Raw genomic sequence first — 12,594 nt, forward strand, 5'->3', positions numbered from 1 at the left:
TATTGCCAGAGCACCTGCAAGTGAATTATTGGGTCACCAGAGATTTTGTTTGTTGGATTAGCACAAGGACAAGTTACCTTCTCTGCACAAATTCCCACGATAAATCCTAAAACCTCGTGACATCTATTCATATCTGGCTTGAGACTGCTAAACTAGAAATCAGAGACTGGCAGGTTAAGTTCCAAATCACAGAGAGTTTCTCCCTTGCCAGGGATGCACAGCTATGGGGAGGGTAAAACCTCAGAGCAGAAACACACATATGAGTTTGAATAGTAACTTAGTTACTATTCAAAAAAATCCCCCTTGTCAGGCTTTCCTTCCTGAATCTGGAAATGTAGGCCAGGCAAGATGAGAAAGTCCATGCAGGAACAGGGCAATCTCCATAGCAAGGGATGCAGAGTTAAGTATAGATGCATCTCTGCTGCCCCACACTTGAAACCTGCAGGGTTAATGACTCTTTGCTTCCCTTCATATATCTGAAGATTTGGTTGGCTGACTGCTTCTGGGGAGGTACTTATTGCTGAGAGCAGGGCATTCAACTGAAGCAAGCAACTCCTGAAATGATTCATCATGCACATTTACGTACCCAAGCCACATCAAAACCCAAGAAGCCTAAGGTGGTCTAACAATTCAAATAATACTAATCTTCTGTTGATTCACTTTCAGTTTCAGCACGCAACTAAAGATTATGTTGTTTCTAATAGCGTAATCTCACATACTGTATTTTCAGTAGTAGTCCTTGCATTCCAGACCCTCTGACCTGCCTGCATTGCTCCCCATGTGCTGCACTGGCAACTGTGCTGTAAAGATGGAGAATGTGTTGGACCACTGTCTTTAAGAGTTTCTCTGACAAATATTCAAGGTCAACTTAGTTGACCCAGATACCTTGGTTGCCCTCTGGGCAGTTATCTCTGCCTACCTAGTGTCGTGTTTTATTTCAGTGGGAAAAAATAGCCAAGTACTGGCTAACAAGTAGCTCTAGCCATCCAGTTGTCTCCTCCCTGCTTGTCAAGTGACTTTGGCCTTCCCACCTTACCATTGCTTAAGAGTGAAACACTGCAAGAAGGTCAAATCTGACACAGTCAGTTTTGTGTGCAGAAGATCACTTGAGAGCACTAGCTGTTTATATAATGTTTATCCAAAATTATAGCTTTTTCAGGTGTGTGTTTTTTTTTTTTTTAATCACAAGCAATTCTGAATGGTTAAGAGTAAGCTACAGTATCAACACCTACTTAAACCCAAGAGATGTCATATTTTTCTTCCAAGCTAAAACATGAGACCATATCTCCAACGCATTAAGGAGCATAAAATATAGCTTAGATTGGACCTAAGAAGCAGATTTCACTAGATAGCCCCTGAAACCTTGCTTGCCAATTTATCCCGAAAAACACCAGTGAAACTCAAACAACAGAGACACCTGGAGCTGAGGTGGTACCCACTTACCTGAGCACAAAGTCATGGGAGTCAATCTCTTGGCCATACTGAGACTGCCGAAGGTTCCCAGAGTTGCCCACGACGGCACACCGTCTGCATGTTAACGTACCTCGCTCCTGCAGTGGGTCCCCATCTGCAGGAATGATCCCAAACAGTTCCTTGAGAGTGTCATTAATATTCTTTGGAGATTTCTCTCCTTGCAGTTTCTGTTGGGGAGAAAAATCACTCCAGGTTACCAATATAGCTAGCTTTTCTGTGAGCAAGACAGCTTCAGATGTCTTCTCAAAGACCACTCTTGCTCATCTTACTGCAGACAACGTCTCCTGTGGTGCATGCTACAAGGCTTTTGGCTGGGAGCAGAAGTATGAAGTAAAAATATGTAAATCCTGTCCCATTAACTTTTTTAACCTGTTTTCCCTTTTCTACTCTTTTTCCTCAGATTGCCTCACCTCCTTGGTCTCTACCTAGCCACAGTGGACCAGATCACACATTGTCCAGGCTGATCCTAACAGAATAAATGTCCTTCAGGTGTCTACAAGCTTTGTTCCACCTTGGACCACATATCTTCTGTTAAGACATGTATAAGATTTCTTTTAACCTTCCTATGAAGGACAAAACAGCCTAAGGGAACCTGATGGAGCACAGAAATAGGGCTGAGCCAGCTGGGGTGGCCATGGACACCCTTCCCACAAATTTTGGCTTTTGACAGAAGTGGGAGTGCGAGATCTCACTACTGCTGTTCCGGACTATGGAGGAACCAGCCACTAGTGCAATAGGAAACTGTGTTAAAGTAAAGTTAGCTTTGACAATTGGAGATGTAAAACCAGCTAAAAAAATCCTCCAGGATGAAGAAAACCACCCCGGACCTTGGTCATTGTGCCTGTTGCCATGGAGGGAAACTCTTTTGTAGCAGCTCTGTGGTGCATGGTGGAAACAATGGCTGGATGGTGAAGGTGCAGGCAAGGTGCAGGGCAGGTGATGGTGAGACGCTCCCTTTCTGGGAATCTGCTCTCTGAGGGCAACTAAAAATGTTGGGGGTGCTAGCAGACTCACTTGAAGCCTTGCCCACACTTGTCATGGTGCTGCTTGCTTGCAAAGAGGAGGAAAAGTTCCCAAAAGGAGAATGGCTCCAAAGAGAGCATCTGTTGAAAGGCTCTGCACTTGCTCTGAAAGCTCAGGTCAAGGAGTGACAAGGATGGAGGGAGGAAAAACGCCTTTTCCCATGACTGCCAGCAACAGCCTGGGGTAATTTGGGTTTAGTTTCCGATGTATTTCTCTCACCTGCACCAGGAATTGTTTAATTTGCCGTCCTCTCTCTCTTACACACAAATATATATAGACCTGTAAATTTTATTTGGTCAGCTAAATTCTGTTATCTTTGCAGACCTACGTCAAGAAACCTTATTTGCACTGAATGGAACAACAGGTCCATGGATCTCAGCGCTGCAGGACAACACTGGGGTCAAGAGCTAAGAACAAAGAAATGTTACCTGCAAGAACTTAACCTTCCTGCTAACCCTTCCTAACCCATATACTCATGTACAGACTGCACAAGGTGGTCTTCTGTTAAAAGTAGTCAGCACAAAACTCTTGCTGGGCTGAAGTTATTGAGCAGCTGTTATTATCTTGTCCTGTTTTTCCTCTGCTGTAGCTGAAGCTGAGCACTGGCAGAGGCAAGATAAAGGGCTTGGGTTACCACAGCTCTGAGTCCATTGGGCAGCGCTGGGAACTGACACCAGTCATGGCATTGCCAAAATAGTCATTGCCTTCTTCCATATATATTAATAACAAGCACAGCTCACCCCCTTACTTCATGTCATTCCTTCAACTTACTCTGAGGGCAGCCCAGAAGAAAAGCCAAGTCAAGCAATCAATGGTTGTACATAAATCAAAAAGGTAATGAGGATGCCCAGACAACCACTGTCATTGTTACCACATATGTCAGTATTCAGTGGATGGCTCAATTGTTTAATCGCAAAGGGTTATTTTCTCCTAAATTTGCATGTATGATGATGCTACAAACACATGTTCATACATCTACACTTGTGTGTTCTGTATAAATCCAGTCTAAATTATTTTCAAAACTACTCTGAATATAAGAAAACCACTTTATGGTATCCTAATCCTTCAAAATAAACAGAGATTTTTCATAGATACCACAGAGAGCAGCATGTGTATAATGCAGAAAACTCCAGCTTTGTCAGAAGTAGCTTGTTTTGAGTTATTTGTGTATACAAATGTGCACACACCATGTACATACTCTCTCTGTAAAAGTTGATCCGAATAACTGTCATTAAGAAATGAAAGAGAAAACTATCAAACATGCTTCAAAACACTTTTAAGAACATAGTTATTCTGGAAAAAAAAAAAAAAAAAGTATTCTTGAACTGGTTTTACCTGAAATTCAGACGTGGAAGGTCATTTTCAGAAAATCTTAAGAATTTGAGCTCTCTTTTTAAGTTAAATTGCCTTTTCAACCAGAATGATAGCATCAGTAAAGGAAAGGAACTGGAGTATTTACTTTTGTTTGATGCATGAAAATGATACGGAGCATTATCATGGATAGGCACCCCCATTTGCACAGAACTGGGATCTGAGTTTTCCTTCTGTTATGCTGCTATCAGTTTAGAGTAACTGTATTGCAACCAAATTAAAACATGGTCACCAACACCAGACCCTCAATTGTACAGAATTTTTCCAGCAGAGATTAGTACTGACATCAGAGATTCCATCAAAGACCTTAAATAGGATGAGGATTTTGTGCTGAACATCCATACAGTAAGACACCAGTCCCTCACCTATTAAAAGTGCTGTTTTCATTTCTGCAGTGATTATCTGATTGGACTATATTTTTCAAGCCTAATCTTCAATCAGAACTGATAAGTCTTTGACTTTTCTGCAGTATGGAGCAGAACAGGCAGTAAAGATGTTTAACTCCAAGACAGATCTCTTTATAAACTTTAGACGTAATGTGCAGCCAGTTCCTTATTGCACAATGTTTACTTGACTTCTTGAAGAAGTCCATTTTAATAGCATTATAATTACAAGCCAATTATAGTTCACTTTCCCACGCCAAATTTTTGTCCATTTTTTTTTCTTTGAGGATTTTTTTTTTTAACAAGCTCCTGCCAGTCCGGCATTTCCCATAAATGAACAGCAGTGCAGAGTAAAAGTCAGTCTGTGTCATGCAAGAAAAAGCCACACCAAGCCATGGCGGTGCAGAAGGCAGCACAGTGTCTGTTTGGTGCCACCTGGCTCTGCAGATGTGTGCCAGGGATAGGCATATGGATACAGCTACTGGAGTAGGGTTTAAGTACACCTAAATACCTGACCCCTGTGTCCTGGGTGAAATAATTGTATTTCTCAGAAGTCTTTGCAATCAACAGCCATGTGCAGTAGTGCAGTTTAAGCTCTTGCCCAAGTCTGAAAGGCATCTTAACCTGCCTTGAGTCCACATAAAATACCACTTAACACTTCAGCTCTATATTTGTCTGGCACTTGAGAGCCAGCTTTTCACCCTACATTGTTAAAAATAAAATACTGAGTTACTGAGTCCAGATTGAGAAGTTTCCTAATTATTTTAACAGGGAAGACACACTCTTAGCTTTAAAAGTCCCCACTTCACATCCAGAGGTTTTCCAGCCTGTTTTATATTTTCTTATTAGAAAAAAAAAAAAAAAAAAAAAAAAAGCTCAAAGTTTACATAGTTCCTTCTTTAATCCATGAACAGCTTTCTGAGGAAAAACTTGTTGCTCTTTCTCACACCACACTGTGCACACCTCCTTTAAGGATGACCACAGACCTTGGGATTTGTTGCTTTTATAAGCTTCTCAGAAGGTTTCCCAAGGCTCTCCGGTACCAGCACACCACCAGTGATTGCCAAGAAGCAATACCCAAAGCTCAGCTAAGGGGATGCAAGGGGAGGATGTGAATTCAGCCAAGGCTGCTCAGAGCTAATTGCTTGGAGCAGTGAGGAGGAAGATAAAGTCAAGAGAGCTTGGAAAGAAAGCTCTCCTGGTGCCTGTACATCCTGCATCCAAGGACAAGTTTGGCTCTGTATTAGATACACCTTCAAGATTCCAATGTATCAGCACGTAGAAAATATCCTGCTTAACCCATAATCATCAGTGCAGTCTGGATGCAGAGGGAAACATGTCAAGCATGGACTGAGACACAACCTGTGTGGTGGACAGGCGTAGGTGTGGGTCTGGCAGCAGCCAGCACTGCTGGGGCTGCCCTTCTGCAAGCATGTGGCCAGGCAGCCTGGGGAAGCTGGTATAGCAATAGAGTTTTGTCATGGCTTCTCCGTTTTTTTAACTGTTTTCAAAAGATAAAGAGAGAATAAAACCCCATGAGAACCTCTTTTGCACAGCTACTAATTGCCTTGCTGCAGCGGTTTGGAGGCATTAACACTCAGGAAGCACTTCTCAGCTATAAAACATTGCACAAAGATTAATCCTAGCACGAGCTTGGTGGGGCAAACACAGGTAATCTCCATTTTGCAGACCAAAGGAGAGGTTAAAAGGAGACCATCAATTTTACAAACATCTCCTTGGTCTGGAAAATATGACATTATTATTGTTACACTTAATGTCCTGCAATTACTATACATCAAAGAGATTTAGGGGAAAAATATAAGGGCTTTTAAGTGTTTGGGTTGGCTTTGTGCAATGATTTGTGTCTGTCAGAAAACATGCATTCTCAAGTACGAATGTAATGTGCACGTATTATGTAAATAACACACACTTGCTTGAAACCAAGCAGGATGGCACTAGGTGGGACTGGGTATGTAGCAGGCACTGGGACTGAATTTGGCACTGCCTTCTGCAGGAAACACGCTGCCTTCGGGGTGCTGAGCCCTTGGTTTTGCATTTAAAGTATCACAGATAGTGTCCCAGTTTTAAAGAAGATTGCCTGTGATCAAAGTAGTCAGGGAAATTTTCTACAAAGAGCATTCAAAATGCACAAGTCAGGTGCCAAGTAGCTCTGATACTGTCTTAAAAATAAGTGCAGCTTCAGCTTCCATGACTTCCCCAGTGCACGTGTTGGGGATGCCCTTTTATTTGCCATCTGGTGAGAAAAACTTTAAGCCATATATTATGTTTTTTGTTGTTGTTGTTGTTGTTTGTTTTTTTTTTTTTTTTTTCTCCTACAACCATAAGGCCTAAAAGCTAACATTTTCTTTTAGATATGCTAATCACATGGCCCCAAGAGATTTCTTTAAAAAATAAAAATAAAAATAAACCCCCTCAAATATTATAACTCAAGATAAAAATTGTTGTAACATGGTAGTTTATGAACAATGTGCTACAGATAAGATTGCCAGGGAACCCTGAGCCTGATTTTATTTTATTTACCACAGCTTTAATCCATCAAGTTCCACAGAGTTGTTTGGGATTGAGAACAGCAGGTTCCCATCTCATGTTTTTTGTACTTTCTGACCACCAAAAACAATGCAGAAAACCACTCAGAATAAAACAAGAAAACTATAAATAAATGCTATGCCACATTACAGCATATAATTTTTGTCCTGTCCCCTTATATACAGGTTACTGAATTCATTGGAAGCGTCCACAGCGTTTGTTTCATAGAATAACAATGGAAAACTTGAAGGGGAGCCAGCTCAGGGAGGTGGGAGAGAAAATAGAAAGAAATGCAGCATGTGACATGAGGTGCCGGCTTCCAAAACACTGAGACTCTCACAGCCCCTGAGGTGCATGGTGAGTGAAGGCAGATGGACAGACAGACCGAGAAACACAGGCAGAGGAGAGAAAGAGAGGAGAGAAAGAGGAAGGGCGGAAGGACGGATGGAAGGAAAGACGAAAGGAAGGAAGGAAGAAATGAGATGATTTCTAACAAGCTGGTTACAATCTGCCATTTTAATTGCAGATCACTTCCAATTCCACTTTAAGACACAAAAATCACAGAGCATCTGCAGGGGTGTACCTAGGAGGAGAATTTGGGCCCCTGTTTGTAAACCAACTGAATTACTTCTCAAGGTAGAGTTTATCAGCTGTGTATACTTGAGCAAACTAAAAGCAGTTACAGCCCTGCCAAGAGTCCCCTTGTTTCCGTGATCACAAGCAAAACCATGTAGATTTTTTTGACCTTCAAAACACCAGAAGATTTCCCCCCAAAAGGCCATATCCCACCCAGCTGGCCATATGTGCTCCAAATGCACCATGAAGCTGCCTGGCGGGCATGTGAAGAGTTGCAAGGAAGTGAAACCACCCAGTCCTTTGGTCTCAAAAATCACTTCATATCAAATACCTGTCATTAGACTCTGAAATCACCCATGGTTTTTCTAGAAGAGGAGGGATCCTGACACTAAGGGACCATTTGGCTGAATAATTCCTATTCACAAATACAGCAAGAGGGTTGATGAGAAGGGAGAGCAGACTGAGCTTGGTAGACCAAGCTGTCCAGCACGGGCCCTGCGTGTGTTTGGTCCATATTGCGTGGGTCTTGCCACGACACCAACGTCACAGCCTTATAACACATAGCTCCAGTCACCTTCATCTCAGTTACAGCATAACAAATCCATCATGCTGTCTGGAGTCAGTCCCGCAAGCCAAAATGAAGCTTAAACAACAATTAGCATTTTCAGATCTCCTCATGCCTCATTTTTAAGTACAAATGTAGTAAAAAGTCACAAATTACTGAGTTAGCAAAGCAGGCAGCAGTAAAACATGGCCATGAGCAGTGTTTTAAGATTGACAGAAATCTCTGAACCACTTTGAAGAGGAGACTAAAAAAGAATGTCAAAAAAGGATGTACCTGGGAATTACCAGCTGTACAAATGACTCTGACTGTCTCAGAAAGGGTCACCCAAAGTGGTTACAATGAGGAGCTGAGGCCATGTCATGCCTTAGTTTACCCACCACGGCCAGCTAGAGGAGACAGGGCTCTTTTGCCATCTAATCTAGATAAGGGCAAGTATTTTCATTAAGTGGCTAATTTCCCTTAAGCAATGCAGTTTTAGGGGGACACCAAAATATTTCATCTGTTCTGGTTGAAAATAAGTTCTGGCTGAAAAAAATAATAAAATGGTGGAGAAGTGGAGAAATCTTCTGAGATTTACTTTTCCCATCTAAGAAAAAGCTGCTTTGATTTTGTGTTCCGAAGTAGTGTATTCCCTTTGAACTTGACCTGAATTTAAAAAATGAAAGAAAACACTAAAAATAGGGTTAGACAGCCCTGAAGTTAATGGACAGCCTTTATATAGGGAAACAAACAAACAAACCACTTTTGGCTGTCCTAAAGGTCTCTAATTTTTCATGTAGCTGAAAAAGAAACAACCCTCCTCTCCAAAAATCTGTTTCAGGTTGAGTTAATGTTAGATATTTGTGCTTTTTTTTTTTTTCTTTTCAGTTTCACGACAAAAAGGAGAACCAGAAATTCAGACTTCTGTACTGAAAGTCCCGTTTTTCTTCCTTTTCTAAAACTTTTTTTTTTTTTTTTGAGAGGGTGCATTCCAACCTCAAACCTGTTTAAAATCAAACTGGGGTCTTATTGCAGAACTTGAGTTTGCCACCTTTCCTTTTCATGAGAAATTTGGGGACCTAAGGAAGAGCATATGGGGGCAACAAGAAAAAACACAATTGACTGAAAATAGCAGTCATGGCCAAAAGGCTGGTGAAAGGATACAACAGCTGGAAGAGGGGAGGCTAATAGCAAAAAGGTGGATATTGTCCTAAAATTAGGATATTATTTAATTAGACACCGGAGTTCACTAGCATTTTTTTTTTCATGAGGAAATGCAACAGCTGATGGAGTGCGAAGTGATAAAAATCAGATCCAGCCCTGTTCCTGCAGCACCTGATGCCTCCTCTGAGACCTAAGCTCCCCCTGTGTGAGCAAGAGTTCCTGCTGGAGGGGTGTCCCCATGTCCCCAAACTCCACATTAAGGGTTGTGGCACAGGAGCCCAAGTTGCGTGTTCAAAGCAAGACACGTGAAACTGATTTTAGTGACAAGGGGGAAAGCACCTCATAATGAAACCATGATTTTAGTGGGAGGCTGCCACCAGTAAAGTCCAGTTGGAGGCCAGTCACTAGTGGCGTCCCCCAGGGCTCAGTGCTGGGGCCGGTCCTCTTTAATGTCTTCATCGATGATCTGGACGAGGGCACCGAGTGCACCCTCAGTAAGTTCGCAGATGACACCAAGTTAGGTGCGTGTGTCGATCTGCTTGAGGGTAAGAAAGCTCTGCAGGAGGATCTGGATAGGCTGCACCGATGGGCTGAGGTCAACTGCATGAAGTTCAACAAGGCCAAGTGCCGGGTCCTGCACCTGGGGCGCAATAACCCCAAGCAGAGCTACAGGCTGGGAGATGAGTGGTTGGAGAGCTGCCAGGCAGAGAAGGACCTGGGAGTGATGGTTGATAGTCGGTTGAATATGAGCCAGCAGTGTGCTCAGGTGGCCAAGAAGGCCAACGGCATCCTGGCTTGTATCAGGAACAGTGTGACCAGCAGGGCTAGGGAGGTGATCGTCCCCCTGTACTCAGCTCTGGTGAGGCTGCACCTCGAGTACTGTGTTCAGTTTTGGGCCCCTCGCTACAAGAAGGACATCGAGGTGCTTGAGCGGGTGCAGAGAAGGGCGACGAAGCTGGTGAGGGGCCTGGAGAACAAGTCCTACGAGGAGCAGCTGAGGGAGCTGGGATTGTTCAGCCTGGAGAAGAGGAGGCTCAGGGGCGACCTTATTGCTCTCTATTGGTACCTCAAGGGAGGCTGTAGCGAGGTGGGGGTTGGTCTGTTCTCCCACGTGCCTGGTGACAGGACGAGGGGGAATGGGCTTAAGTTGCGCCAGGGGAGTTTTAGGTTAGATGTTGGGAAGAACTTCTTTACTGAAAGGGTTGTGAGGCACTGGAACAGGCTGCCCAGGGAAGTGGTGGAGTCACCATCCCTGGAAGTCTTCAAAAGACGTTTAGATGTAGAGCTTAGGGATATGGTTTAGTGGGGACTGCTAGCGTTAGGTTAGAGGTTGGACTCAATGATCTTGAGGTCTCTTCCAACCTAGAAATTCTGTGATTCTGTGATTCTGTGGGCAGCTGGGGCCAGCAAATTCATTTAGTGCAACAACTAGTTTCAAGAAAACCTAAAAAGGGCTTTAATTAGGCAAAATATCAGGATGCTCCTTCTTCCCTTCTGTGCCTTTTCTGAGCTGCTGCCTCCCCGTGACCCACTGCCACCTGTGTGCTTCGCAGACCTGCTTTACGTCACTGCCCACAGCGCATTCCGTGCTCGTACACAGGGAATGAATCACTTTCTGATTAATCCTGGTAATTATTTACATGTCTCACAGTCGGGAGAGCCCCAGGTGAATTACACACTTCCCAATAAGTTTTCTTTGCTGCCTCAACAGATGGCAGAAGCCCTTTTCAACCACCTGAAGCACAATAATCCAGGTTACGAATCCTAGTCCTAGATGGGAGGAGAAAGCAATGCGGAGATGTGCAAATCCCTAGTTCTGATGGGGATTTTTCCAACCTGGAGCTAACGAAGGTGTGCGATGAGTGCCTGAAAGCTAAACAACAGCAAAAACACCCACTCTGTCCCACCTCCGACTGCCTTGTCAGCTGGAACTGCACACGTTTTTGGCGTCTTGCTATCTGCTCAGCATCACTGGAAGCCCAGCACCGTACCCTCTGTGCTGACACCAGGCTGCATCCAGGCCCACACATGCATGCACGCCTTCCACTTACCAGCCACCACCTGTAGCTGTCTTCTGGGATCAAGGCATTTTGTGAGGTCAGGAAAGGTTGCATAGTTGAATTAAACCTCTGGTCGAACCAGAGGGAATGTCCCGGCTCCGAAATGCAGGTGTTACAGCTACACGGCCTCCTGGGGTACTTGATGAGTTTCCGGACGTGCTCAGAAAACTGTGTGATGATATGTTTAGGATCCCAGGTGTTCGTGGTCACCTGGTGTTTGTAGTTCAGCAGAAATGACGTTACTGTGATGAGCACGAAGGCCAACGTGAACACCTTCAGGTTCCTCTTCCTTACGGTGCCCATGCCTGTGCGCTGGCAGAGCACGAGATGGGCCAAAGCTAAGGCAACAGGGACAGGGCGCTGGTGACACGGCCAGTTACTGCCCGGGGCTCAGGATGGACCTACTAGTACCTCTGTCCATGGGGGGGGGGGGGGAGGCTTGGTTTTCCCCAAATAGGCTGAAAAAAGGCAAAGTTGGGTATTTCCCTTCCCTTATTCACAGTGCTGGCAAATCTCTCCCACTGAGGCTTCAGCGAAGACAGATCCTTGTCCTTCCACGTTCCAGAAGATTTAGAGGGGAGCAATGTCAGCATGAAAATTTAGCTTTTCTGTGTGGGAGCGAGCCATAAATTAAAGGAAGCAAATCACAGAAAACAGAGGATGGCTCTTCTTTTTTCTTTCATTGAAGTTAGTTCACCAAGGATCAGACCAGTCGGGGACGTCCGTTCCAGCAGAGAGACGTGCTTTGATGTCCATTTAAGCCACAGAGAGCTGTTTGCAGCCTGCAGACACACACACACACACGTAAAAAGAAAGAAAAATAAATGTCAGAAAGGCATCGCTCCCAACCTAGTTTCTGTGCTTTCTGCTGCCCGTCCCAAAACTTCTGAGCCCTGGATGCAGGGCCAGCAGTGACTTCTGCTGCCCTGTTTGCATACTGACAAGTTGCAGGCTGAAATTTCCGAAAGGGCAGAGCATCGACCTGTGGACATTGAGTCCCTTTGTATCGAGTTAGCCACAGCTCCCTGGCCTTATTTGAATTACAGCTCGCAGTCACTTGAATGGCAATGAATCACCTTATTCCCTTAAACTGACCTTGATAGCCACTAGGTATGCAAAGTATTCGTACAGCAAAGCAGCTGAACAAAAAGTGTGGACAGAGGAGGGAGGAGCGGGACCGAGAGGAAGAGGAATCGGTTCCTTTTTCTTCCTCCCCCAGCCAGCTTCATTTTTAAAGGATTGGGGCTGCACTCGTGATTTGGAGAGAGCCAAGCAAGAACAGCTCATACATCCTGGGACAGACGGGACAAGTTAAAGGATAAATGGCCTTTGTTTTGCATGGGTTATTGCTATTTTCCCTCGCTGCCAAAGCAGGTTAGGTACAGCCAGGTTTTGATCTCAGAGGTTCCCCCGAGATCCCAGCCAGGGAGAGGGGGGATGCGGAGGGGCCCAG

The 12,594-nt window shown here is 44.3% G+C and overlaps 1 protein-coding gene across 2 annotated transcripts in view; it reads right to left on the reverse strand.

Annotated features, from left to right (window-relative positions):
• ST3GAL1 (ST3 beta-galactoside alpha-2,3-sialyltransferase 1) overlaps positions 1-12,594 on the reverse strand; it is a 78,256-nt gene that overhangs the window by 16,335 nt on the left and 49,327 nt on the right. For both annotated transcript variants that reach the window (XM_084510749.1, XM_084510750.1), the window contains 2 exons: positions 11,133-11,923; positions 1,444-1,640 (listed from right to left, as the gene is read on the reverse strand). In XM_084510749.1, the coding sequence (XP_084366875.1) occupies positions 1,444-1,640; positions 11,133-11,444 (509 nt within the window). In that variant the 5' untranslated portion in view covers positions 11,445-11,923. The remainder of the gene's footprint in view (positions 1-1,443; positions 1,641-11,132; positions 11,924-12,594) is intronic.

Source organism: Aythya ferina (assembly GCF_964211825.1).
Source record: "Aythya ferina genome assembly, chromosome: 2".
In the NCBI taxonomy this organism is placed as follows: domain Eukaryota; kingdom Metazoa; phylum Chordata; class Aves; order Anseriformes; family Anatidae; genus Aythya; species Aythya ferina.